This window comes from Podarcis raffonei, chromosome 1 (genome assembly GCF_027172205.1).
Source record: "Podarcis raffonei isolate rPodRaf1 chromosome 1, rPodRaf1.pri, whole genome shotgun sequence".
Lineage (NCBI taxonomy): Eukaryota > Metazoa > Chordata > Lepidosauria > Squamata > Lacertidae > Podarcis > Podarcis raffonei.
In genome coordinates this window covers 48,263,098-48,288,221 of record NC_070602.1, presented here as the reverse complement: position 1 = coordinate 48,288,221, position 25,124 = coordinate 48,263,098, and the positions used below count along the sequence as shown (strand labels likewise).

Genomic DNA, 25,124 nt, shown 5'->3' with positions numbered 1-25,124 from the left:
CTGTTTTAGACTGGCAGTATGTTCTGCTGCTCTGCCTGTCCTCTGAGTGGCATCTCCCTGCAGGCCTTGCAGGAGAACACGCAGACACCTCCCCATATTTTCACAGAATTGATTCAGGAGCACAGCCACCACAGCATTGCCCTGTGTTTACATTGCAATTGTTATAACAATTACAGCGCACATATGCTCATTCTACCCAGCTACAAAGAGCTGCAAGCTCTTTTGATTATGAAGGGAAATAAGCATCTAGATTGCACTAACAGCAGATGAGGTTGAAAATCTGGTTCTGGACTGTACCATTGGAGGCAGGCACTCATATGACCAAATGTTCTTTTGTTTATTTTTTTTTTTTTTAAGTCCTTGAAATAGAAAGGTAAATGTCAGTGAGAAGTCTAAGTTAGATTCAATGACATCTAGTTTTCTTTGTGCAAGGTTTCTGTGTGACTGCAAAACTATACTGTGAACACATAAGTGATTAGACTATGAAATGTATATAATCATTCCTTTTAAGCAAAGACCTACCACTTGGTCCATGATACTTAGCAAAGAAAAAGATTGGAGATTAGAACTCTTCTTTATGACATGTTGATGTGACATGGCACTGGGGATGCTTTTTATCTCTAATTTCAAGTAGCTGGAATAGAGAGATTACAGTGGTAAATTTCTAGTTCAGACTGGTCAGTCACCTACAAAAAAGAACACAGCAGCTGCTAATCAACAACTGCAAACTCATTTACACATAATTTCATATTGGAGTAACTGGGCAACATTTTTCAGAACTTGAATAGCTGGGTGTTAGTTGCAGGAAAGGGTATAGCACAAGAGTGTCAGTTCAGCAAAACAGATTCTTTGTAGACCACAAGCTTAACGTGAGTCAACAGTGTGATACAGCAACAAAAAAGGCTAATGCTATTCTAAGCTGCAACAACAGAAATCAAGGGAAGTAATAGTACCTCTCTATTCTGCCTTAATCAGATCACACCTGGAGTACTATGTCCAGTTCTGGGCACTACAATTTAAGAAGGACACGGGCAACCTGGAACTTGTGCAGAGGAGGGCAACCAAGATGATCAAGGGTCTGGAAACCAAGCCTTATGAGGAACAGCTGAGGGAGTTGGGTATGTTTAGGCCTGGTAAAGAGGAGACTGAGAGGCAATATGATAGCCATCTTCAAATATCTCAAGGACTTTCACATGGAAGATGGAGCAAGCTTGTTTACTCCTGCTCTGGAGGGCAGGACTTGAACCAGTGGCTTCCAGCCATTGGTATATCTGGAAGAACTTTCGGATGGTAAGAGATCTTTTGACAGTGGAACGGCCTCCCTTGGAAGGTGGTGGGCTCTCCACTGGGTTTTAAAGCAGGGGTTGGATGGCCAACTGTCATGGATGCTTTAGCTGAGATTCCCATATTGCAGGAGGTTAGACTGGATGACCCCTGGGAACCCTTCCAACCCTACAATTCTGTGAGTTTATGAAATGACTGGAAGCTACATAAGAGCACATCTCCCTTTTGCTTGTGTCTCCCAGCTTTGCTGAGAGAGTGTTAAAAATATATTCTGCCACATGGGAGCAAACAGTAGAATATTGAGTCCAAGTGAGTTTCTCTGGCCTTTATGAAGAGCTATAGATATAGCAATTGCAGCACAGACATAACAGACCAGAGATCTTCTCCTGGTGCCTGTACAGTATTTCATAAGAAGAAACCTACTGTACCAGGACAGTAGCCTATCTAACTCAGCATCCTGTTTTCAGAGGGGCCAGCCCAGATATCCAAGGGAAACCGGCACGCAGGACCTGAGTGCAACAGCACTCTCCCTACCTGCAACCTCCAGCAACCGGTATTCAGAGCCGTGCTGCCTCTGACAGTGGAGGCAGAACATAGCCATTGTGGCCAGCAGCCAGCATCGGATTTAGGGCAGTGCGGGTGGTTCCCCTGCACAGGGTGCCAAAACAAAGGCGGCAAAACTGAGAGGAGCCATAACTGAGAAGATCCATTTGGGGATGCTAGATTTTGGCCTCACTCAGGACACGTATTACCAAAGATGACCAAAGCTCATGGGCATAGCCAAGGGAGGAGGTGGAGGGGGCAGCTGCCCCCCATAATCAATAAAAATCTAAAATCAATACAATTTCTGCCGCCCTCTAACAAAAGGCTGCCCTCCCCCAACAAAAATCCTGGCTATGCCCATGCCAAATTCCACCCACTCCAGTAGCCATAGATAGCCTTATCCTCCAGGACTCCTAGCAGCAGGTGGGGAGGTACCAGGTAATGTATGTATTTATCCCACATAGCCCTGGTACAGTATGAGAACAGGATATATGGCAGGCAGCTCCGGGGCATGCTGGCAAAGGGAGGATTCGTCTCCCTTCCCACATCGTCTCCAGTCACCACGCCGGATCTGGCGCACCGCAAGCCTTGGCATGGTTGACTCCTAGGCGGGTCACTTCCAGGCCCATCCTCTGGCCTCGGGACTCCCGGGGATTCTGGGCCTCTTGCCGGTTGCCGGACGGAAGGAACGCGCCGCCTGCAAATCTGCCGGGTAAATTATTCAAAGCAAGCGGATGTAGCTGACAAAGGACCCGAAGGAGAAGAAGTAACCCTTCGCGGGCTGCGCCTCGCCAAGCCAATCCGAGCAGCGGCGGCGAATGAGTGGGCCGGAGCGGCGGGGGCGCTTTCGGGCGGCGGAACACAGCCGGGCCCCGCCCGCGAAGGAGCCCCGGCGGCGGAGGCGCCCGGCCGCCTTCCCTCCCCCCGCGCCGCGCTCCCTCCTCTTGCGGGCGCGGCAGCGGAAGGGTTAAGCGAGGGGGCGGGGGCAGGAGAGGGAGCATGTGCAGTCGGGCCCCGCAGCCGCGCTATGGGTCCCTCTTCGCTGGCACACTGGGTCTGCAGCTGCCGCGGCGGCGGCGGCACAAGCAGCCGGCGCAGCCGGAGGAAGAGGAGGAAGAGCAGCCGGCGCCGCGACGCTTCCATGGAGGCGAGCGCGGAGAGGCGGAGCTGAGCCCAGCCCAGCCGCGTCCCGGATCGCCGCCAAGCACCTGCGCCGGGGCCTCCTCGCCCACCTCCCTCCCCGCCGCCCGGGTAGGTGCACCCGCAGAGGCCTCTTCCTCCTCTTCCCGCGACAGGGGCGCGCCGAGGTGGCGGGGCGGACGAGGGAGGAGATCCCCCCGCCCCCCGCCCGCCTCGGGGCTTCCGAGGGAACTCCGTCTCCGGGGAGTCCCTTGCGAATGGAGGCAGCGCAGACGGGCGGGCGGAGCTGCTGGGCGGGCGCTGCTTGGTGCCGCAAGAGCCGCATCCTGGCGGGCTTCTCTCACGCGCCGGGTCCGGCTGCCGGAGCGCTCGCCGGCCCCGGACACCTTCCTGCCTCGGCCGGGGATGCTGCCCGTCCGGGGAAGGATGCGCAGCAGCCCGAAAGCGGGGTGGCCTGGGGAGCTAGTCGGGATTGGCTCCGGGGCTGCGCTGGGCGCGCTTTCGGCTCGCAGGGGATCCCGAGTCCCGAGCGCGTCTTCCGCAGTCCCGGAAGGGACGGGGTGGGGGAAGGGAGATGTCTCCCTGCTTAGAGCTCTTCTCCAGCCCAGGGCGCTTCCCTACCTTGGCGTTGCATTTCTTGCTCTCCTCCTCTTTGCTCTCCGTCCTCACCCAGCACTCCGGTCCCCTTTGGTCGTGAGCGGCACTTAAGCACATGCTACAGTTCTTGTTCATTACTCGGGCTCCCCCAACCCCCCAATCGCGATTCTCCAGAGAACGACCGGGCTATATATTTTCTTCCCGACATGCTGTCCAGCTGTCAAGATGTGATCTTTTATGTAGTCCTCTTCTTGCCGTCTAACTACTATTTATCGGTTTTCATTTGCAAAACGCTGAAAGCCTTTCCTTATGCTCACCATCCCGACTCTATGAAGTGAGCGGCTGTACCATTAGCCCCATTTTACAGATGTGAAAACTGAGGCTGAAAGAGGAAATCGAGCCCTTGCCAAGGCCAACCAGTGATAGATAGCGGTGGGTTTGGGACCAAATGATCTCCCAGATCCAAGCCTCACCTGGCTCTCAGTGATGTTTATTTCCTTTTTTTTTTATAATATTTTTTATTAAACAATTTTTATATTAACACAAACAAAACATACATAAACAAGCAACAAACAATAACAGAACAAAAAACAAGTACCATTTCATATCCTAATTTCTTAAACCTTACTTCCTCGACTTCCTCTCGCTTCCCGTTTCTGTATTCCAAGTTCTTATAATTATTCAGCGAATCTTCCCTTATTTTACTATAAATTTATGTTAATCATCCTTATTCTCTTTGTCTTAACCATTACTGATAGTAACCATTTATTTTAAACCCAACATCATTCTAACTGTCATTAATTTTATAGTATTTCTTTAAATAGTCCTTAAACTTCTTCCATTCCTCTTCCGCCGCTTCTCTTCCCTGGTTTCGGATTCTGCTCGTCATTTCTGCCAAACCCATGTAGTCCATCACCTTCATCTGCCATTCTTCCAGTGTGGGTAGATCCTGTGTCTTCCAGTACTTTGCAATAAGTATTCTAGCTGCTGTTGTAGCATACATAAAAAAAATTGTATCTGTCTTTAACACCCCCTGGCCGACAATACCCAAGAGAAAGGCCTCTGGTTTCTTGGGGAAAGTATATTTAAATACCTTTTTCAGTTCATTATAAATCATTTCCCAGAATGCCTTAATCTTCGGGCACGTCCACCAGAGGTGAAAGAATGTACCTTCCTTTTCTTTACATTTCCAACATTTATTATCAGGCAAATGGTAGATCTTTGCAAGCTTGACTGGGGTTATGTACCACCTATAAATCATTTTCATTATATTTTCTCTTAAGGCGTTACACGCCGTAAACTTCAACCCGGTGGTCCACAACTTTTCCCAATCAGCAAACATGATGTTATGACCAATGTCCTGAGCCCATTTAATCATACTTGATTTTACCATTTCATCTTGTGTATTCCATTTCAGCAGCAGATTATACATTTTTGACAAATTCTTAGTACTGGATTCTAACAGTTCAGTCTCTAATTTTGATTTTTCCACCTGGAAGCCTATTTTACTGTCTAATTTAAACACTTCATTTATTTGATGATAATGTAACCAATCTCTCACCTTCCCTTTTAGTTTTTCAAAACTCTGCAATCTCAATTTGTCCCCTTCCTTTTCCAAGATTTCCCAATATCTTGGCCATTTCGACTCCATATTTAGCTTTTTAACTGCCTTAGCTTCCATTGGTGATAGCCATCTTGGAGTCTTATTTTCCAGCAAGTCCTTATATCTAACCCAGACATTTAATAGTGCTTTCCTGACAATATGATTTTTGAAACTTTTATGCGCTTTAACCTTGTCATACCACAAATATGCATGCCACCCAAAAATATTGTTACCGTATTTTTCGCACCATAGGGCGCACCGGACCATAGGGCGCACCCAGTTTTTTTGGGGGGAAATAAAGGGGGGAAATTATTTTTCCCCCAGGCGCGGGGCTGGGGCGGGGGAAGCTTCCCCCGACCCCAGCCCCCAAACAGGCAGCTCTCTGCAAGCCGTGGGAGCGCTCCCACTGCTTGCGGAGAGGTCCGCGAAGCCTGGGCGCGCTGAGCTCAGCGCGCGCAGGCTTCAGCATGCAGGCAAGTCTCCGCAAGCAGCGGGACCGCTCCCGCTGCTTGCGGAGAGATCCGCGAAGCCTGGGCGCGCTGAGCTCAGCGCGCGCAGGCTTCGGCATGCAGGCAAGTCTCCGCAAGCAGCGGGACCGCTCCCGCTGCTTGCGGAGAGATCCGCGAAGCCTGGGCGCGCTGAGCTCAGCGCGCGCAGGCTTCGGCATGCAGGCAAGTCTCCGCAAGCAGCGGGACCGCTCCCGCTGCTTGCGGAGAGATCCGCGAAGCCTGGGCACGCTGATTTCAGCGCGCGCAAGCTTCGGCATGCAGGCAAGTCTCCGCAAGCAGCGGGACCGCTCCCGCTGCTTGCGGAGAGATCCGCGAAGCCTGGGCGCGCTGAGCTCAGCGCGCGCAGGCTTCGGCATGCAGGCAAGTCTCCGCAAGCAGCGGGACCGCTCCCGCTGCTTGCGGAGAGATCCGCGAAGCCTGGGCGCGCTGAGCTCAGCGCGCGCAGGCTTCGGCATGCAGGCAAGTCTCCGCAAGCAGCGGGACCGCTCCCGCTGCTTGCGGAGAGATCCGCGAAGCCTGGGCGCGCTGAGCTCAGCGCGCGCAGGCTTCGGCATGCAGGCAAGTCTCCGCAAGCAGCGGGACCGCTCCCGCTGCTTGCGGAGAGATCCGCGAAGCCTGGGCGCGCTGAGCTCAGCGCGCGCAGGCTTCGGCATGCAGGCAAGTCTCCGCAAGCAGCGGGAGCCCAGCGCTGGGCTCCCGCTGCTTGCAGAGAGGTGTGAGAAGCCTGGAGAGCATGAGGGGTCGGTGCGCACCGACCCCTCTCACTCTCCAGGCTTCAGCGAAAGCCTGCATTCGCACCATAGGACGCACACACATTTTCCCTTCATTTTTGGAGGGGAAAAAGTGCGTCCTATGGTGCGAAAAATACGGTAAATCCTTCCAAATCCAAAATGTCTGTGTTTTCAAGAAGCAGTGATGTTTATTTCCTCCTAGCTTCACTATATTCCTACCATCTCCTCAGCCTGCTTTTTGCTTCTGATAACTAGGCTGGCTTGGTTGCCTTTGGAAACTTTCGCCACAATCCACTTGTTGGCCTCTGAAGTGCCATACCAAGTCACATGTTTGTTTTCCCCAGTTACAAACTGAATGTAGTGATTTCTCTGGAGTTTGTCATAGTTCTTTACTTTCTGGCTGTAATTAAGGGCATCTACTGTATCCGTGGTAGACCTGTCTTCTAGGTGCCACTATCACGGTATTTAGCTAACACACCTCTCTAGGTAGTAGAGTGCTTCCTACTCAGCCAGAGACTGACTGCATAGGGCTGGAGAACAGGAATTAACTACCGTTGGTGTGTGATATCTGAAACATTAGGTCTTGCTCATAAAACACATGTACATCACTTGATTTCTTTGCACTGGATCACTGTACAGCTGATGACTTGGACTCTACCCTATGAAAGGTGGTAGGTAACCTCATACATTTGTTAAGATGCCACAAGGCTCACTGAGGGTTTTGATGCAACAGACATGGGGCACAATCCTAAGATTAGATCTGGGATCTAATTGAGCTGAGCTAGGATCTCAGCTGGGAACTAGGTGGCTGAGCTAAGCTGGGTGGATCTTTAAGATGCTATTATCCCTTAAAAAGGGACATTCCTAGGCAGAGCTGCGGGGGGGGGGGGGACAGGACCTAGGCTGGATCCTAAGTTTATTCAGCTCAGTCACATTACTTGATGTGTGTTAAGCCAACAAGAATGGTGCTGGAACTCAAACTCTATTTCAAAGGGCTTGTTTCCCCTTCCAGGCTTAGGCTGGCTCAGCCATCAACAGCCCAGCTGCTGAATGGAGTTTGGATCTGGGATATTTTATGACAGCTTAATTTAAGTTGGCATAATTTATGCTGGTTTCCCATATTTAGGACTTCTCCGTTACACACTTACTCTGGTGGAAATTGTATTTTGAGATGATAAAAAGGGATAGGAACCTGCCTGTGGTGATTTCTATATTTGTGATGAAACACAGTGGAAGTCATCAAAGGGATGACCATACTTGTATTAAGCCCAGCTACCTGAAATAGTAATATCACATACATTGTTCTCCCATCCCACCCAAATTTAGGACGCTTTCCCACATGAAACTGGTTCAGTTGATTTGACTAATTCAAATCAATTCAGGATAAACAAAAGGATGTATTCAGAAGGTGAATAGGATAGATGGAGGAAAGGTACATGGTTTGCTTGCTCCTCACTTAATTATCTCTAAAGAGGAAAAAGTCCATCATCTCTCTTGTATCCATAGCTAAATATGTACTAGTTATCAACAAATGGGTATACCGTTCTGTGCTGCTCTGAAACCAACTATATTGTGTTGCCAGAAATAGCCAGTGTTTTAAATATAGTACCTATAATCTCTAGCATTCTGAGGACAAAAAGAGAACCTTGGGAAAACTCATGTATGGCTGACTGCCGGACTGTCATTTGAATGGAGGTGAATTTGCTAACATGAACAGCTGTTGGTGTTATTGAATTCTTGTGAACAATCAGCTTGACAAATGTCAGATAGCAGTAGATTTTCTCAGTACAGAAAAATTATAGTTAGATGGATGTGTACTCAATAAGTTAGATCTGACCTACATAAATATAATCAACAATGCAAATTAACTGTGTATGTGTGTGTGTATGTGAGATATATATATCACACACACGCGCGCACACACACACACATATTGCATAATTTATTCTGCTTCTATTAGTCGTGAAAAGTTGTAGGAACTATGCAAGGCACTCAAGCAGAAACCTCCTGACCTCAGGAAATTCATTTTAGACCTCCATTCCATCTGAGATTTTTATTAGGCATTCCCCACACATCTTTAAGCCTATTTTTTATCCCCATAAGGTCTAGAAACTTGCTTTTAGAAAAGATGACTCATGTGTGCAAACATAATGTCACTGGGGGAAAAAATAGGATTGGCCATGAACTGAGATATGATCCATGCATAGCACTTCTGGGCATTTCTGACAATTAGGAAGACTTAATCTCATTAATCTGTTTATTAGCAGCTAGTCTGACCATCTCCAAGGATTTGGAAAAATATGAAATTTCTATATATTTTTCAATGGTACAGAGAACGTGGAGGTCAGGTTTCACGGGCAAACATAAGCAGCAATTTCATGTACTGTATGGTGTGACAAAGAAGGATCACTTTATTGAACACTGGCTCCCATTCATATCACGTGCTAACAGGAATCCAGCTGGGCAGCTTTGTGATGAGTCTTCTACCATATTGTGCAAGGTTCTGCTTTCTCCCTAATGCTCAAGTTCTTCAACTAATGACTAAACTTTTATGTATGACTCTACATCCTTTTTAGAGGGGGGAAGTGTACTGCTTTGGTATGGTGGTGGTTTGGTCCGTTTGAACATCAACAGTTTTTTCTTTGAATTTGTAGCTCTTAAAATATTAATGCTATAGATAGATATGTGTGTGTGTGTGTGTGTGTGTGTGTATATATATATATATATATATATATATATATATATATGCATATGCTTATTTGAGGGATTTTGTGCCCATTACCAAATTTTATGATTCTGCCCCCCCATGTTTATCTGCTCTGTTATTTTAAATAGAACCTGGAGAGGACTAGGGAAGTGGCTTGTCGGGCCTTCCTATACCTCCCTGCTGGTGGGGAAACAGAGGTCCCTCAGGCCTCTGCTCCTCCCTTTCCTTCTCCAGAAAGCCAGTCCCTCTCCACCCTTTTCCCCTGCTGTAGACTGTTTAAGCTCAAGAGCTCCAAGAGCCCTTTATTAGGTCTTGGTGGTAGCAGTGCTCACCCATTTCTGAGCTGAGCTGTCTGAGTGGCAGCAGCCCTGGTGCCTGTAGGGTAAGGTTGAGGTATTTTGTTAGAAGCCAGTCTGCCCAAAGTGATCCCCTGCAGGTCTTCACACATACAGTACTATAATAAACAATTTGTTTCTAGATGAAAGGTTCTGCAAATTTTGCTGGAGAACCTACTGTGTGCTGGTTAGATCTTGAGAAGTTTCACTTCCTCCTCACTCTCCATCTAAAAAGAGGAAGCCCTTTTGAAGTGATAAAACATTTGTATTTCCCCCCATATTTGGACGCTAATGTCAACGGGTTTTTATGGACCGCAGGAGTAGCTAACGTTGATGGCGCTGCTGTTTATGATCCATAATACAAGCATTATTCAAAACATATTCCTTGTGGGAATAAAGTTGAGAAACATAGAAAAAAATGGTAAAATTGACAACCCATACATAGATCTGAGTCTACAATGACTGAGCCAAGTGTATAGTGCCAAGCTGGGGCATGATCCAGCCAAAGCTAAGCATTCTTAAGTCTCATTGATTTCAGTGCCTGTTCTTAGCTTAATTTCGACTGCAGCACGCTTTAAACCAGCTTCTATGACCAGGTTTAAAATGTTGGATTATAACTCGGTGGATGCATTATGGGGTAGGTGTTGAAGCCTGAGCATAAGACTATTTTTTTTTTTTACTAAGAATAGTATTTACTCAGAAGAAACTTGGTTTCAGTGCAACTTCCTTTCCTAGTAAGCATGCATAGGATTAGCTCTTCAGGTGTAAGAAGTTTTCCAGGTCCCAGCTTTCAGAACTTGAGATTCACGTTCTGGACATGGATGGTGTTGGTTATTTTGAACAGCATGTCAAGAGATTTATTTTTATTTTTTGTAGATTGACAAGAAATGGCAGCAAAAAGCTGCAAAGCCAGTAGCAAAAACTAAGCTATCCTGAAAACTGTATTAAATGGCAGTATGTAAATACTCATAACCAATTAATCATTGGTTATATAAATAAAATGCAAAGATTCAAGGAGCAAAGATCTGTGTTCTTCCCTGATGCCAACTATTTTGGGGGGGGAATCAGGAGTGAGCAGCTTTTGTTCCTGTTTATTATGATGGGGGGGTCACCCTTTCTTTTGAAACCGAAGCAAAAATCTCCACTTAGTGAAAGGAAACAGCTTTCAGGAATGCAGTATTTATGTGATAATCCGCCACTGAACTGGTAACCTACAAAGGGAACCATTTTTATTAACAGGCATTTCTATGGTACTCAGCATTGGTAGTGTGCGTGTGTGTGTGTGTTTAGGTTATTAACTTGCAATTTTTCATTTTACAGTTGCTATACAAAGGAGTCTAATTTCTATCTTCATACCAACTTTCCCATTATTAACTGTTCCTAAGTGCTGCTCGTAGAAATGAATAAAAAGCATAGAAGATGAATTAAAATACTGTGTAGGTGAGAGTAAATTCTTACACCACTGCCAGGGACCTCGGGTTAAGAACTTAATTTGTTCTGGAGGTCCATTCTTAACCTGAAACTGTTCTTAACCTGAGGTACCACTTTAGCTAATGCGGCCTCCCACTGCTGTTGCGCTGCCGTGCGCGATTTCTGTTCTCATCCTGAAGCAAAGTTCTTAACCTGAGATACTATTTCTGTGTTAGTGGAGTCTGTAACCTGAAGCGTATGTAACCCGAGGTACCACTGTATACTGTGCAGTAGTTTCAGAAAATTCATTTCAAGCTTACTGCTGTGACATCTCACTGAGTCAGTGTAGATGTACCAGCCATGATATCTTTGCCTTCTGTCTTCACCACCACCTTCCATCTCCTGCTGGCCTTAATCACAATTAAATATGACATCGTCAATGACATTAACCACGGTTGAGACTAACTAACCAGGCTCCCTTTTAACCAGGGATTTGAATAGTGACTAGTCGATGATCATCCAGTGAACTACATGGTTAAGCACAGATTGAAACCTTGATCTCCCTGACCCACTGCATTGTACCACAACCTGCTCATCATTTCTGTATACTATGCCATACTCCTCTGGTTTTGATCCAGCAAGGGTTTTGAACCGATAAACTGGCAGTCTGCTAAATATCCCTTCCCCCAAAATGATATCAATTAGAGCAGATTAATTATAATACTAAGATTCTAGGCTAAATGTCAGAATAAAACTTTGACCTATTTTATTAACAAATAACAATAGTCACATCAGCTGTGTTTAGCAGCGGAGCATGGAAAGCAAATTTCCTATATCTCATCTAAAGAAGTATTTGTGGGGAAAGTACATTGTTTCTCCAGAGATTTTGAATAGCCTCTGGCTAGCTCTTTCTAACAGCAGATGGAGTCATAAACTTGTGTCCAGAAAGTACTGCTTCAGATTGCAGGTGACACGCAAACATATGAAGCAATACACTCTGGCTATTCATTCACCCATTCATTTTTTAAAAATTGCATATCACACCCTATTTGAAATCAGTACAACAAAACAGAAAACTAATGAAACCTTAACTACAGAAGAATTCATTTGTTCATACATACATAGGAGGAAATTAATTAATTAATTAATTAATTAATTGTCCTCCTCTTTCCGTCAAAGTGGTATGCATGGTTTTTTTCCTCCCTATTTCCCCGCTCACAACAACCCTGTGAGATAAGCGAAGCTGAGAGACTGCGACTGGCTCAAGGCTACCCAGTGAGCTTCATTGCTGAACAAGGATTTGAACTCTGGCCTCCCAGGTCATAGTCCAACACTCTAACCTCTGCACCACACTGGGTCTCACAGTGGCCACCTGTTTGGACACTCCTTAAGAGTGGAAGGGGGAGATGCTTGTGCCTTGTCCCCAGGTGTCACAGAGACACAGCCGTGCACCTTCACCCGCACATAAGCGCCTGCTGCCCTTGGAGGTCATGAGTGGGGTGGCACATTTGCACACAGTGTTTTAAATCATCATCCTATAAAGATGCAGAGAAGTAGAAAACATAACACAACCGTCACAAAATAGAATGAGGCTCAGGTTAAAAGTTCAAAAGTCTAACCTGGGAAAGTAAAGTAACGCTTCACCTAGCATCTTAACTACAGTACAAGAGGAGGTGCAAGTGAGTTTCCCAGAGGAGAGCATTTGATATAATCAAGAGTCTTTGGTGATCACGTGCCTCAGACCAGAAGGGAGCAGGCATTCAGAGAAAGGGCTCTGAAGACCTTAATGCACAAGCAGAAACTTGTGGGGAAGGAGGATCCTTTAGGTACCCAGAAAGCAAGCTATACAGTGGTACCACAGGTTAAGAACCTAATTCGTTCCGGAGGTCCGTTCTTAACCTGAAACTGTTCTTAACCTGAAACACCACTTTAGCTAATGGGGCCTCCTACTGCCACCACATGATTTCTGTTCTTATCCTGAAGCAAAGTTCTTAACCCGAGGTACTATTTCTGGGTTAGCAGAGTCTGTAACCTGAAGCTTCTGTAACCTGAAGTGTATGTAACCTGAGGTACCACTGTATAGGGCTTCAAATATAACACCAGCATTTCAAATTTTATTGGGAATAGATTGACCCACCTGCAGGGTGAGGCAACCACCTCAGGCACTTGATTGTGGAATTCATGAAACGGCAAGTTTTTAGTTATTTGATCTTTCTTTCTTTCTTTCTTTCTTTCTTTCTTTCTTTCTTTCTTTCTGCTGCCAGGGAGGAGGAGAACTGTTGGTGAGGTCTTCTGCCTCATGTATCAATAACATGGTTGGCCTGAGGCACTGTACGGTGGGTTGGGGGAACCATTTATTGTTTCACATCATACAGCAAAATGCCCTGGGCTGGCACTTGCTAGCAGTGAAATTGTTTCGGAGCTGGGCAGATATGTTCTAGGAGTGCTCCCAGTAGCAATCTTGCACCTGTGTTCTGGAATAATAGAAGCTTCTGGGAAGTCTCCAAAGTCAAACCATGTAATGCATTGCAGTAATCTAACCCAAAGATTGCACCATCTTTCACATATAGAAGTACTTGATATGATGACTTCACATTGAAGCAGCATTGAATTTTGTATTTTGGTTCATAAAGCAGGGATGGCCTTGCCTTGCCTTGCTGCAAAGTGCCATCAAGAAACACCATATACCCATTAATGGTAAAATGTGTTTGTTGGGTTTTTAAAACATAGCCTTGGTGGCAAGTGCTCCACACTGAGAGATGTATTTCTCTTAGTGTTGTATAATATAGCCTTACCTTTTCAATTCAGCTTCTCATGCAAAATTCAGGCATCTGTTGCTTTTCCTGCCACTAGCAGTTTCCTTTCTGAGAGCACTGCAGCCAAAACATGCCACTGAGCACCTGAGTTTCCAGAAGACATTAAGATACAGGATCCCAGAAGGTTCTTGGGTCCTTGTAGAAGGCTGCAGTAGTCATTGTTCAAAAGTTTTTGTTTCAAACCTAACAACTTGGGAGGGTATCATAATGAGGAAAGAATAAACCCAAAACATTACAATTCTTACCCATTCTAGTATAATTCCCTGCTCTCTTCTTTAAAAGAGCACTTATTTCCCTTTGTTGGAAGGGAAATATTTGGAAATTAAATAGCTATGTGTTAACTCTGACAGCAGCTGGGAAAGAAAGCCGAGATCTAGTGATATTCTGGCTCATTAGTAAAAGTTACTGTTGTATGTGTTAATTAGGGATAATGATGCCACACTGAGCTTTGTTCAGAGTGCTTACTCCTTTGCCAATGACAAGAGTACCAATCTGTGTCAAAAAGCAGAGACCAGCCTCAAGGGCATCTGAAGTGGACGATGCACAATATTTTTCACATTGAGTACTCACTTGTAACAGTTTTAGAATAAAGTTGCTTGTGCAAGAACTCAAATAGATTTATGTTAGTAGGGAAGCAAGAAAGGAACTATGTCATCCTGTGTTCTGACCCCTGCTGTTGAATTAATTAATCTAGTGCAGTAGTTTGGGCAACCTCTCCTAATAAATCCTCTCCCTACGCAATCTTGTCTTCAAGCTCTATATAAAAGATGGATTAGTGCATAAAGAGGATCTCATCCGCTAAGCGCCTTCGCTATCATGTGCTGTCTTCCCTGTGTCGCGTAAGGTTGAGAACTGATGCTCATTAGTTTAGACTTAAGCGATGGGTCTTGAACTAGAATTCAACTCTCACTGCGGCTTGTCCTGTTTCAGGCCAGCACCTTTGACAGGAACCGCACGTCTTCTGTAAATTCCTCCAGCACAGGCATCCCCAAACTCGGCCCTCCGGATGTTTTGGGACTACAATTCCCATCATCCCTGACTACTGGTCCTGTTAGCTAGGGATGATTGCCCATAAGCAATCATCGCAGTGCAGTCTAGCTTGGCTGCTGTTTGTGATGGATTGACCTCTTTTTAACAATGAAGATCTTCAGAGCTGATGGTACCAAGAACATCTGTATGGTGCCTGGGCAGGAAGCTCTTCAAGGCCTTTCACTGCTACTGAACCAAATGGAAGATGGGATTACTAATTTGCTATTTGAGCAACCAAGGAAAAGAACTGTATACATGTCTGAGGTGGGGATAAGTAATGAATTAAGTGAGCGAATAGAAATGCTGACAATATTTTTGAAAAAGCCTGCTGCACATGAACCTACTGGTGCATAATTTAAAGTGCTTTTCATCTAGATGTCATACCCTTGTTGGTCCAACATCCTTGCATCTCTTTTTACAAACTTTATACAGTGGTGCCTCGCAAGACGAAATTAATTCATTCCACGAGTTTTTTTGTCTTGCGATTTTTTCGTCTTGCGAAGCACGGTTTCGGAAAAGTTTTGGAAAAGCTTCAAAAATCACCAAAGTCTTCAAAAACCTCAAAAAAGGCTACCACACCGCATGCTATGAGTTGCTCCTCGAAGTCAAGTCGCAACTGTATTAACGGTTTTAAGAAAAAGGAAACAAACTTGCAAGACGTTTCCATCTTGCGAAGCAAGCCCATAGGGAAAATCGTCTTGCGAAGCAACTCAAAAAACCAAAAACCCTTTCGTCTTGTGAGTTTTCCGTCTTGTGAGGCATTCGTCTTGCGAGGTACCACTGTATTTATATATAAACATTTTTTTGAGGCCCGTCTGAAAAGTGATGAATAGAACTACTTCACATAATAAACACATGACCACAACTGAGCAGTAATTGTTTTTCTAAATATATAATTAAAACTTTATGCCAATTTTTCAAGTCACTTTGCTGGTAAAAGAAAAGAAATATTATACATTTACCTAGGAGTAGGCCCCATTGAACTCAGTAGGACTAATTTTTTTTATCAGACATGTATAGGATTGTGCTGTAAGGCTACAGTTACATACCTGGGAGAAAACATTATTGAACACAGAGGGACTTCCCTCTGAGTAAACATTCCTAATAGGATAGCACCGTAAGTTACTCATTCCTGAAAAAAATAGTAGAAGAGTGGAAAAACTAGGAGTATTGCTGAAGCGTTTAATAACCCACTGTCCTCCACAGAGTATGTAACAGTTGGGAAATGCTAATCTGCTAGGTTGCTAAGCAACTGTGTCCTGACCTCAATCCCTATTGGATCAAGGGGAGTTTACTGATGAATTATATTTTTACTCTAATTTAAACCTTGATAGAGCTGATGTAGGTGGGGTTTTAACAAAATGGTCCTTTTCCTGGTTCATTGGAGTCTTAAGGTGTACCATTTATCATTTGGTGTGCTTGCAAAATCATGCTAATAATACATTTCAATAATGAGAATTGAAGCTTTAATGGAATATCGTGTTGCACAAATTCAGTTTTTATAGGATCTTGTGTCAGTGTTAGTAACCCAAAATTAACCTCAGATGTATTACTGCTAGGCTAAAGGTCAAATGGATAAAGAGCCAAAATGTGAAATGATGTCACAGGAATGAGAGCTGTCAGAATCTCTCAAGTATCACTTTTAAGATATAGCCCACATTGCAGGTTTTTTAAAAATCAAGTAATAAAACATACCCATACAAGGAATACAGAATTTAGCAGTTGTACAGAAAAAAAATGATTGTAGTATTAGACGTTCCAAGAAAAGCAGTCAAATGAAAGTGTATCTCCATACAGTTCCACAAATTGATGGAAGGTGAAAACCATGTTCAACTGTCTTAACAAAGTCCCTAGAAGGATACCATGTCATATAGATGGTGTGAGTCTTATTCACCCCATATCAATATTCTTTTTGTGAAATGGTTAATTTGTCCATAAGCACAGTGTCCCATACTTGCAAAATTCATGCTTCAAAAAGATTTTCATTTAAAAGTTTTCCCATTTTTTGCAGTCACTAATCTAGGTGCAGTTAATAAATGGAAGATGATGTCTTTATTGGTTATGTTCTTAATATGAGTAAAACAAAATAGTAGGGCTAATTTTGCATCTGTCCATACTTTTCAGTTTTAGCTATATAAAAGTTTTAGCTATATAAAACCTTCCATCATTTGTTTTGCTAAAGTCCTTCAGTTTTTCAACAGTTTTCAACAGTTGTTCTTATGGCATTTTGCTTTAGAGACCCCGTGATTGTGGAATCAAACGTTCTGGTTCTTTTCCAGACAGGCACATGCTTGCATTAGTCAATGTGGCTGCCTACACTTTTCTTAGAGCTATATGAATGCAGTCAGCAGCTCCATGCTTTGTTTTTATACACAGGAATGACTTCAAAAAGCCTGCATTTTTGCTAATTTACATTGTAATGGGGCAGAAAACTTGAAACATAAGTGAAGAGTCTGCAAAATAGAGGCATTCAGATTTGCTACAAAGCTGATTATTTCTACCATTTACCCTCTTGTTTCTCAGAAATCAAATTGGAGGCAAGGAGCAAAACGTTTTGGGTGCTGTGTTCTCACAGGGTTGTTGCAGCTTTCTACCTTGTAGGTTAGATTGTTTTAATACTCTTAATGCAGTAGTGTAGTGGGGAGGGGCACAAGCATGATTGCCCTAGCACAAAATTGTTAGGAGCGCAAAATTTCAACACCCAGTATTGCCTCAATACAGCTGCACGCTTCCTTTGCTGGGCTCTGTTGAAAACAGCTTCTCCAGACAACGGAACAAGTTTTCTTTTCTTTTCTTGGTGGTTGCAGTCTCCATCATTAGGCAGTTGAATGCTGATGTGTACTCCATCCAGTGAATATAAAGCTTGCATCAATTCAGAATCTCTTCCCCTGCGATGTCTCATTTCCCAGAAGAGCTTATTTTTAATAGTTGCTTCCCAGAGGATTCTGACTGTGGTTCTGGAGTTCTGCTGTAATACAGTTCTCCAAAGCACTAAGACACACCTTTTGTCCAATTAGCATCTCCCTTTAGGTAACTAATGCTTAAGGTATCTTCATACATCACAAAATTGGCCTATCTTAGCTACTGTCTCATTAAAAGCAGAGTGGCATTGGGCTGCATTGTTGTCTGAATACCCTTGGGCCTTGCAGACTGCCTGAGCAATGCAGTGTCTCTTAAGTAAGCAATCATCCATTTGCCTACTCTCTGTGCTGTAGCTGAGAATTAGCTCCTCTCCCTGATAGACGCCAACTCTCCTCAACTCTAAAGTCAGGATTTTGCAAGTAAGGAGGAATAAGTTTCTCCCAAGGCAGTGGTGAATAGCTTTTGGTGCACCTGTACCACAGCCAAGACCCAAGTAGAAGGCTGTGTACACATTACCATTGACTCTGGCTCCAGAGTCCACTGCTGGTGTTTGAAAGTGCATTTGCATGAGGTTAGCCACAATCCTTATGTATCCTTTAGTTTATCGAGAAATTATGCTGTTTGATGCCTTAAAACCAGCTTCCATCTGATTCGAAAATGTAGGCCACAGTTAAGCTGAGGTGTGTACATTTGAGACAGTGTTGCACATGCACAGATGACAGTGCATGCACACATTACAACCTCACTGAACAGGAGTTTGGCACAGCTAATGTACATCAGGTGAAAACATCACCAACCCCTCTCTGGTGTGCACAGCAACATAAGAAAGTGACTTGAAATGGAGCAGGGGGATATGGGGTTGATGCATTTTAAGCTGCTAATATGTACAATTAAGTCACATCTTACGTGCATTTAACATACATTATGCGCTTGGCTTTAGACCCTTTCCAGATTCCATTCCAGCCTTTTTCTTCTGCCTGCATCTCTCTCTCTTTCTGCCGCTGCTGTGTTCCCCCTTTATTTCTCTTTGGCTCCCTCCCTCCCGCCAGTTGCTCACATGAGGATGAGTGAGGGGAGGCAGTGGAGCTACATGGAAAGCCTCCCTGCAGGGCTCCCCCCCATGCCAACCAAGGGAAATTAAATTTTGGCTATACACAATTTTCACATAGATGCACAACCATTGGCACCAAATATTTGTGCATGATACAATATGATTGTATGTAGACACTGACACACATCAGGTGACAAAGGCTGCTTTATAGCACTGTGTATGCCACTCTCATGCCTTGCTGTGGTTTTACCTCTATCCTGCTCAGCAACAGAGCAGGCAGCAATCTAGACATGAGTGGATAGGCCCTTCTTCTCCAGGCAAGGGTTGCTTAGGTTGGCTATCCAAGTCCTGAGGGATGATCCATTGGGAAGGATCTGTTCTTCCTTCCTTTCCAGAACTGCTTGGCTAGGTAAGGGTGATAAGCACTCAGACCATGAGCCGGGTTTCTTCCAGAGAAACAACCCAATAAATGGATCCTTGGATTCTCAAGGGCCTTAGGTTTCCTGCATTTGGGGCAGGTTGTTCCACATTGTGATTTTGTGAAGTTGTTCTTCCATATTTTCAAGTCCACATTCGTTAAAAAAGCAAGGGAATAGCTAGTGTGACGTGAACTTGAGTGGTGTGAATGCAATGTTCTACCGAGGACTCCCAAATGCTTTGCCTGCCCTTCACAAAGGGGCTTGCATTGATCTCTCCGGGCAACTGAGCGAGGTTTATTACAGACCAAATGGGGGCAGATGCTCCTAGCAATGCTGCTACCATTCTGAGATAACAAAATTTCGCCAGGTGTACCGGGTGGCGCAGTGGTGACCGCAGCTGAGAAAGGAACATTGGGCTGACTCCCTGATGCCTGATCCTGTTGCTTCGAGTACAGCAAGTGCCCCTTATCGTTTGCCCTCGAGGACTATCAAAGGAAACCTAGATGTCTTCCATTACTGTTGAAAACAAGAGTGGAGTCCCATGCCGGGCCTCGAAGAAGAATGTAGATCTATTGGCAGCGGATCTGAACAAGGGAATGAATAATTCATGCCCCCAAATGCCTCCTGTGCGTTCTCATCCATTTAGGCTGCTTGGGAGTTCTAGCTGCTGAGATGCAGACACAGATCGACTTCCAAAGGATAAAAACCCTTATAGACGCTGCTTGCTGTTGCTTCTGTCAGCCTCCAGTTCAAAGGATTGCAGCAGCTGCTGTGATGCTGGCTTAAGAGGGCGAAGGCCGGACCCCCGATTGCTGCCCCATCAAAACTGTGGTAGTCCAGGAAGTTTTGTAGCAAGGGCAGCCTGCTAGAATCCCTTCTCTAGGTAAGTAAGGCAAAAAAAAGGTGGCTTGGCTAATTTTACCAGGAACCATGTGGTGGGCAGGGGAGGGCAGTGGCTCAGCCCAGAGTTGGAAATGGCCTTGTTTACGTGCCAAGGGGCTTTTCTTAGGAGCGGGGGCGGGCGGGCGGGCACAGGAGAAAGCAAAGCAGGTTTGTCTCTGCCAAAAGCTTGCTAAAAACAGACAAGGCTTTGATTCGCTTTCAGCCACCATCTTAAGAAGTAAAGCTGATTTAATAGCTGTTCAGTGAAGTAAATTCATTGTGTGGAGTCACTTACTAGCTGGGCAGTTGTCCATATAGGAGTTGGCAGCTAAGGGCTTGGGAGGAGGAATTTCTCTCCCTGCCTCGGTCAAGGTCTCTTTAGGTCACGGCAGAGGTGCACTGGCAGGGCAGCAGCGGGGAGAGGGGTTAGTCCAGGTCGGCAGGAAACACGGCAGTTTCATTCTCCCAAGCTGTCTATCCAGCGCCCGTGAAACAGGGCTTGTGGGCTGCCAAACTTCCTCTTCTTTGTTTGCTCAAGTCCCTGCTGTTGATTTATAGTGCCACCTTTTACCTTCCCTGTTTTCACTGAGGATAAGCTCTTTCCACTGGATTCAATAACTTCTTTTACATTTTGCTGCTCAGGTTCCCATTGATCCAACAGGCTGTATATCCTGTGGAGGAAAGTGTATGACCTAGCTATTTAAAGCAGGTGTTTAAACCCCAGCGTGAGTCAGGTTTCTTAACAATGGGCTGTTGCCACTCCATCTCAAGGTTGTTCCAGTCAGACTGTCTCCTCTCCAGATCCCAGTGATATCCAGCTAAGTCATACTTGGAATAGACACGTTAAAACCAATGTGCTTAAGTTACTTAGGTTCATTGATTTCAGTGGGTCTGCTCTGAGTATGACTGATGTTGGATGTCATCCAGGGCTCTCTCTTGCTGTGTGTGTGTGTGTGTGTGTGTGTGTGTGAGAGAGAGAGAGAGAGAGAGAGAGAGAGAGAGAGAGGTTAGAAATATAAATGTGTCACAATTCAGTTGCAATGTATGAAGTTAGGCACATGGGTGTCGTCTGTTGCAAAAACTGCAAACTGTAGGTGATATTTATCGGGTCCTGACTATTATGTTACAACAGAAGCAGGGAGCACAGCACAACTTATTTATACTGATTTAGCGAGACATTTGCCTCTTGGAACAGTATACAGCACAAAGGGATAAAATACAGTAAATGCAATAAAATAACACATTGCAGCAGCATTTGAAAGTCCAGCATTGCAGTAGTGAAGATTACCAGAGCATGGGCTACTGTGGCTGAGCCGTATCCATACCTGTTCTGCATAGCCCTGCCCCTGAATCTATGCCAAGGTTACACTAGGCAGCCTTTCTCAACCTTCGGTCCGTAGATGTTGTTGGACTACAACTCCTATCATCCCTAGCTAGCAGGATGAGTGGTCAGGAATTATGGGAGTTGTAGTCCAGCAACATCTACGGACCCAAGGTTGAGAAAGGCTGCACTAGAAAATGTGACGAAATACAGGTTCAACCGAGTCCACACAAGTTTTGGCCACACACACACACACACACACACACACACAGCACCATTTGTGCAAGAACTAATACCCATGACTTCTGAATTTAGGGAACTGTTGTTGTTTAGTCGTTTAGTCATGTCCGACTCTTCGTGACCCCATGGACCAGAGCACGCCAGGCACTCCTGTCTTCCACTGCCTCCCGCATTTTGGTCAAACTCATGCTGGTAGCTTCAAGAACACTGTCCAACCATCTCGTCCTCTGTCGTCCCCTTCTCCTTGTGCCCTCCATCTTTCCCAACATCAAGGTCTTTCCCAGGGAATCTTCTCTTCTCATGAGGTGGCCAAAGTATTGGAGCCTCAGCTTCACAATCTGTCCTTCCAGTGAGCACTCAGGGCTGATTTCCTTAAGAATGGACGCGTTTGATCTTCTTGCAGTCCATGGGACTCTCAAGAGGGCACAAGGAGAAGGGGACGACAAAGGACTTTGCATGAGCAGGTATTTGCAAAAAGGACTCCTATTCAGTTATTGGAGACCATGGCTAGCTTGGCCATGCAACCCTAAGGATGAGGCAGGCAGTGTGCACCTGCTCCCAGTCATTGCATGATTTCCCTTCGTATGAATAACACAGGAAGGGGACTTATACACAGTTTAGTAAAAAGAACATTGGCATGCCCAGTTTCATTCCCTATTATTTATGAATAACAAAGATTTTGATAAAAGCTGATGCACACAACAGGGCTCTTTTCGTTAGTGACCTTTGTGAAATGCCACAGTATAGAAGCTTGTGTCAAAAGAGACTCCTTAAATGGAGGGTTACAATGATCCCCTCTTGTACAGCTCTAAGCTGTGGCCTTGATATGTACAACTGTTAGACTCTGGTGTAGAGAGCTCAAAGTATGCAAAAGAAAATAAGCCTTACAGTGAAATGTTCCCCGTTGCTTTGGGTTAGTCTGCTGTGCAGATGCAAGGATGGCAAAGAACTCACAGCAAGGTGTCCCGGCTTACTTTTAAGATTGTTCAACGGAGCAGGATTTGAAGAAATGCCTGGGTGGTTTCCATAGTAATGTTGCTGTGGAGCACTTCTTACACTTCAGAGGTAGCAAGTGTGACCCTCTGTGTGGCAAGATAGTCAAATCTATCAAATTGAGGAGCCATCTGGAAATCCAGAGATGGACACAGGTGTGCTTATGCTTGCTTTTGTCTTTGTTGATTATCATCTGAGCAAGAGCACTGAGAGAAATGGAGTTGGAAGGGATTCATTCTTCCAGACAGTCATTCCATGTTTAGTGCTCTTTAACTGAAAATCCACATAGATTTTCAGGATAATGCTTGAGCTGCACTAGCAGCAGATGGTGCTCTCTGTCTCTCTTTTTGTACACATATATCTCAACAACACACACAGATGCCTCTTACCCTTGCTTCTGCCCCTCATAAAAGTAAAGGGACCCCTGACCATTAGGTCCAATCATGACCGACTCTGGGGTTGCGGCGCTCATCTCGCTTTATTGGCTGAGGGAGCCGGCGTACAGCTTCCGGGTCATGTGGCCAGCATGACTAAGCTGCTTCTGGCGAACCAGAGCAGCGCACGGAAACACCGTTTACCTTCCTGCCAGAGCAGTACCTATTTAACTACTTGCACTTGGGTGTTCTTTTGAACTGCTAGGTTGGCAGGAGCTGGGACCGAACAACGGGAGCTCACCCCGTTGCGGGGATTCGAACCGCCGACCTTCTGATCAGTAAGCCCTAGGCTCTGTGGTTTAACCCACAGCGCCACCCGCCTCCCCTTCTGCCCCTCATAGCCATCATGATATAAAGAGATCGCACTGGTCTACTTGCTCACAGTGCTATCATATGTATATATGCAAGTTGTCTGCCTCTTCAGAAGTTGTGTGTGAGCCTCGAACAGGTTTATTATTATACTTGCAACATGGAAATATTATATTCTTGCTAGAAAAGAAACGCTCTGTTCCTGCTAGAGTTGCTTTTAATCTTACAAGTTTTTATTTTTGGAGTTTTGAGCAGGGTGGATCGATCTCAACCGAGGCAAGTTGTCACCAATAAAAAGACAGTTTTAAATCAATTTCTCCATTGTATAAGTCATACTAATTTGTTGCTATAACAATGAAAACATTGGTTAGCAGCTAAGAGCTTTTAAAACAGCACTGGAGCATAATCTAAAGCCTCTGGACAGGAAGTCTCTATGCCTTTGGCACCACATTTTTGTTTACTTAGAAATAAGGGAGAGGCAATTGTGCAATTAATAGATTTATTTTTTGACCCTTAGTGCAAGATCACTGCTTTGTCAGCTTAAATCTCTAGAATGTTCCAAAAAAGGGGGCTAGTAATTGCTGAGGAGAACAAAGATATGGAGTAGCCAATTACATCCATACCATACATTTAAAGCACACAGGTTCCTCCCAAGAATCCTGGGAACTCTAGTTAGTTAAGGGTTATGGAACTGTAATTCTGAGAAGGGTGCACTACATTTCCCAGGATTATTTGACAGTACTGCCCTACCTTATGTTATATTGTAATAAAGTATACGCAACACTGAAAGCATGGTATAAATGCTGCATATATTTTATTCGTTTGTATCCCGTCTTTCCACTATAGAAGTCTTCAAAAAAAATGCCATTTGAGTTCTGCCCTTTAAATACTTTTAGTTTATGAGATATCTTTTCAAGGAAGGCAAAGAAGGCCAATAAATCTTTTTTGTTTAAATAAGTTACACACACACATTGATCTACGAATCCACTTTCTTGGTGCCCTAGCATTTGGACTGGGTCACAGTTCATTAAACCAACACATTGTGGCACAACTGCAAGCATCCAGACTGGCTTAAGCCTCACACATCATGCAGAAACATAGAGCCTAGCTGTGAACCGTCTCATTACAAACAGAACCAGATGCAAACCAATCATGTCAATAACCAGAGCGTTTGTTTAATGCAGCCTTCCCCAGCTTGGCGTCCTCCAACTCCTATCAATTCCTGCCAGCTCCGCTGTGCTTCCTGGGGCTGTTTGGCGACTGTATCCCAAAGCAGCTGGAGCCTGCCTAGCTGGGGAAAGCTGCTTTAATCCACAACAGTGACTGGAATGTGAATCTTTGGCTTCCCCTGTGGCATCTAGTGCTTCCCCTTAGAACCTGGAGGTTCCTTGCATTTCACAACCAAGCAGAGGGTGGACGGATGATGGGCATTTGTTGCATGTGCTCCCACTCAGGGCTTACGAAAATGCAGCATATGCATCCAGCATCATGAGGCTGCAGCCCTACACACTTAGGCGCATTGAACTCAGTAGAAATGGCTTCTGAGCAGAAATGTAGAATTGCACTGCAAGTCGCTCTACTTCAAGAGCAAGCTTAGACCGTACGGCTGTCAAGGGCAATAGCAAGGGATTTCTCTGAGGATGGGGAAGACTTCAGTGCTCTCCTTAGCAGCTTCCTGTTCCAAATGACTACTTGCAGAAGGGAAATAAAGTAGGAAAAAGGAGTGTATATATGAAAATAGGCTAAATTTGCATAATATGTATGCAAAATGTATACTTCATGCATAATGTCTGCATAATGTATGCACAATGGAAACTATTTTTCCTTCCTTGAGCATGGCATGCTCCCTTTGCCCGTGAGCTGATGGGTGGCTGGGAGTGCATGTTGCTCCAGCGATGGAAGAATTGGG

The 25,124-nt window shown here is 45.0% G+C and overlaps 1 protein-coding gene across 5 annotated transcripts in view; it reads left to right on the top strand.

The window, feature by feature from the left end:
• The first annotated feature begins 2,254 nt into the window (after positions 1-2,254).
• The window catches only part of TMEM229B (transmembrane protein 229B), a 42,337-nt gene continuing 19,467 nt past the window's right edge, over positions 2,255-25,124 (top strand). The window contains exons 1-2 of one of the 5 annotated variants that reach the window (XM_053385291.1): positions 2,998-3,078; positions 19,683-19,919. Coding sequence is in view for 1 of the 5 variants with exons in the window: in XM_053385264.1 (XP_053241239.1) it covers positions 2,827-3,078 (252 nt within the window). In the remaining 4 variants the exon portion in view is untranslated. The other 4 variants (XM_053385271.1, XM_053385278.1, XM_053385264.1 and 1 more) reach the window with 4 other exon arrangements.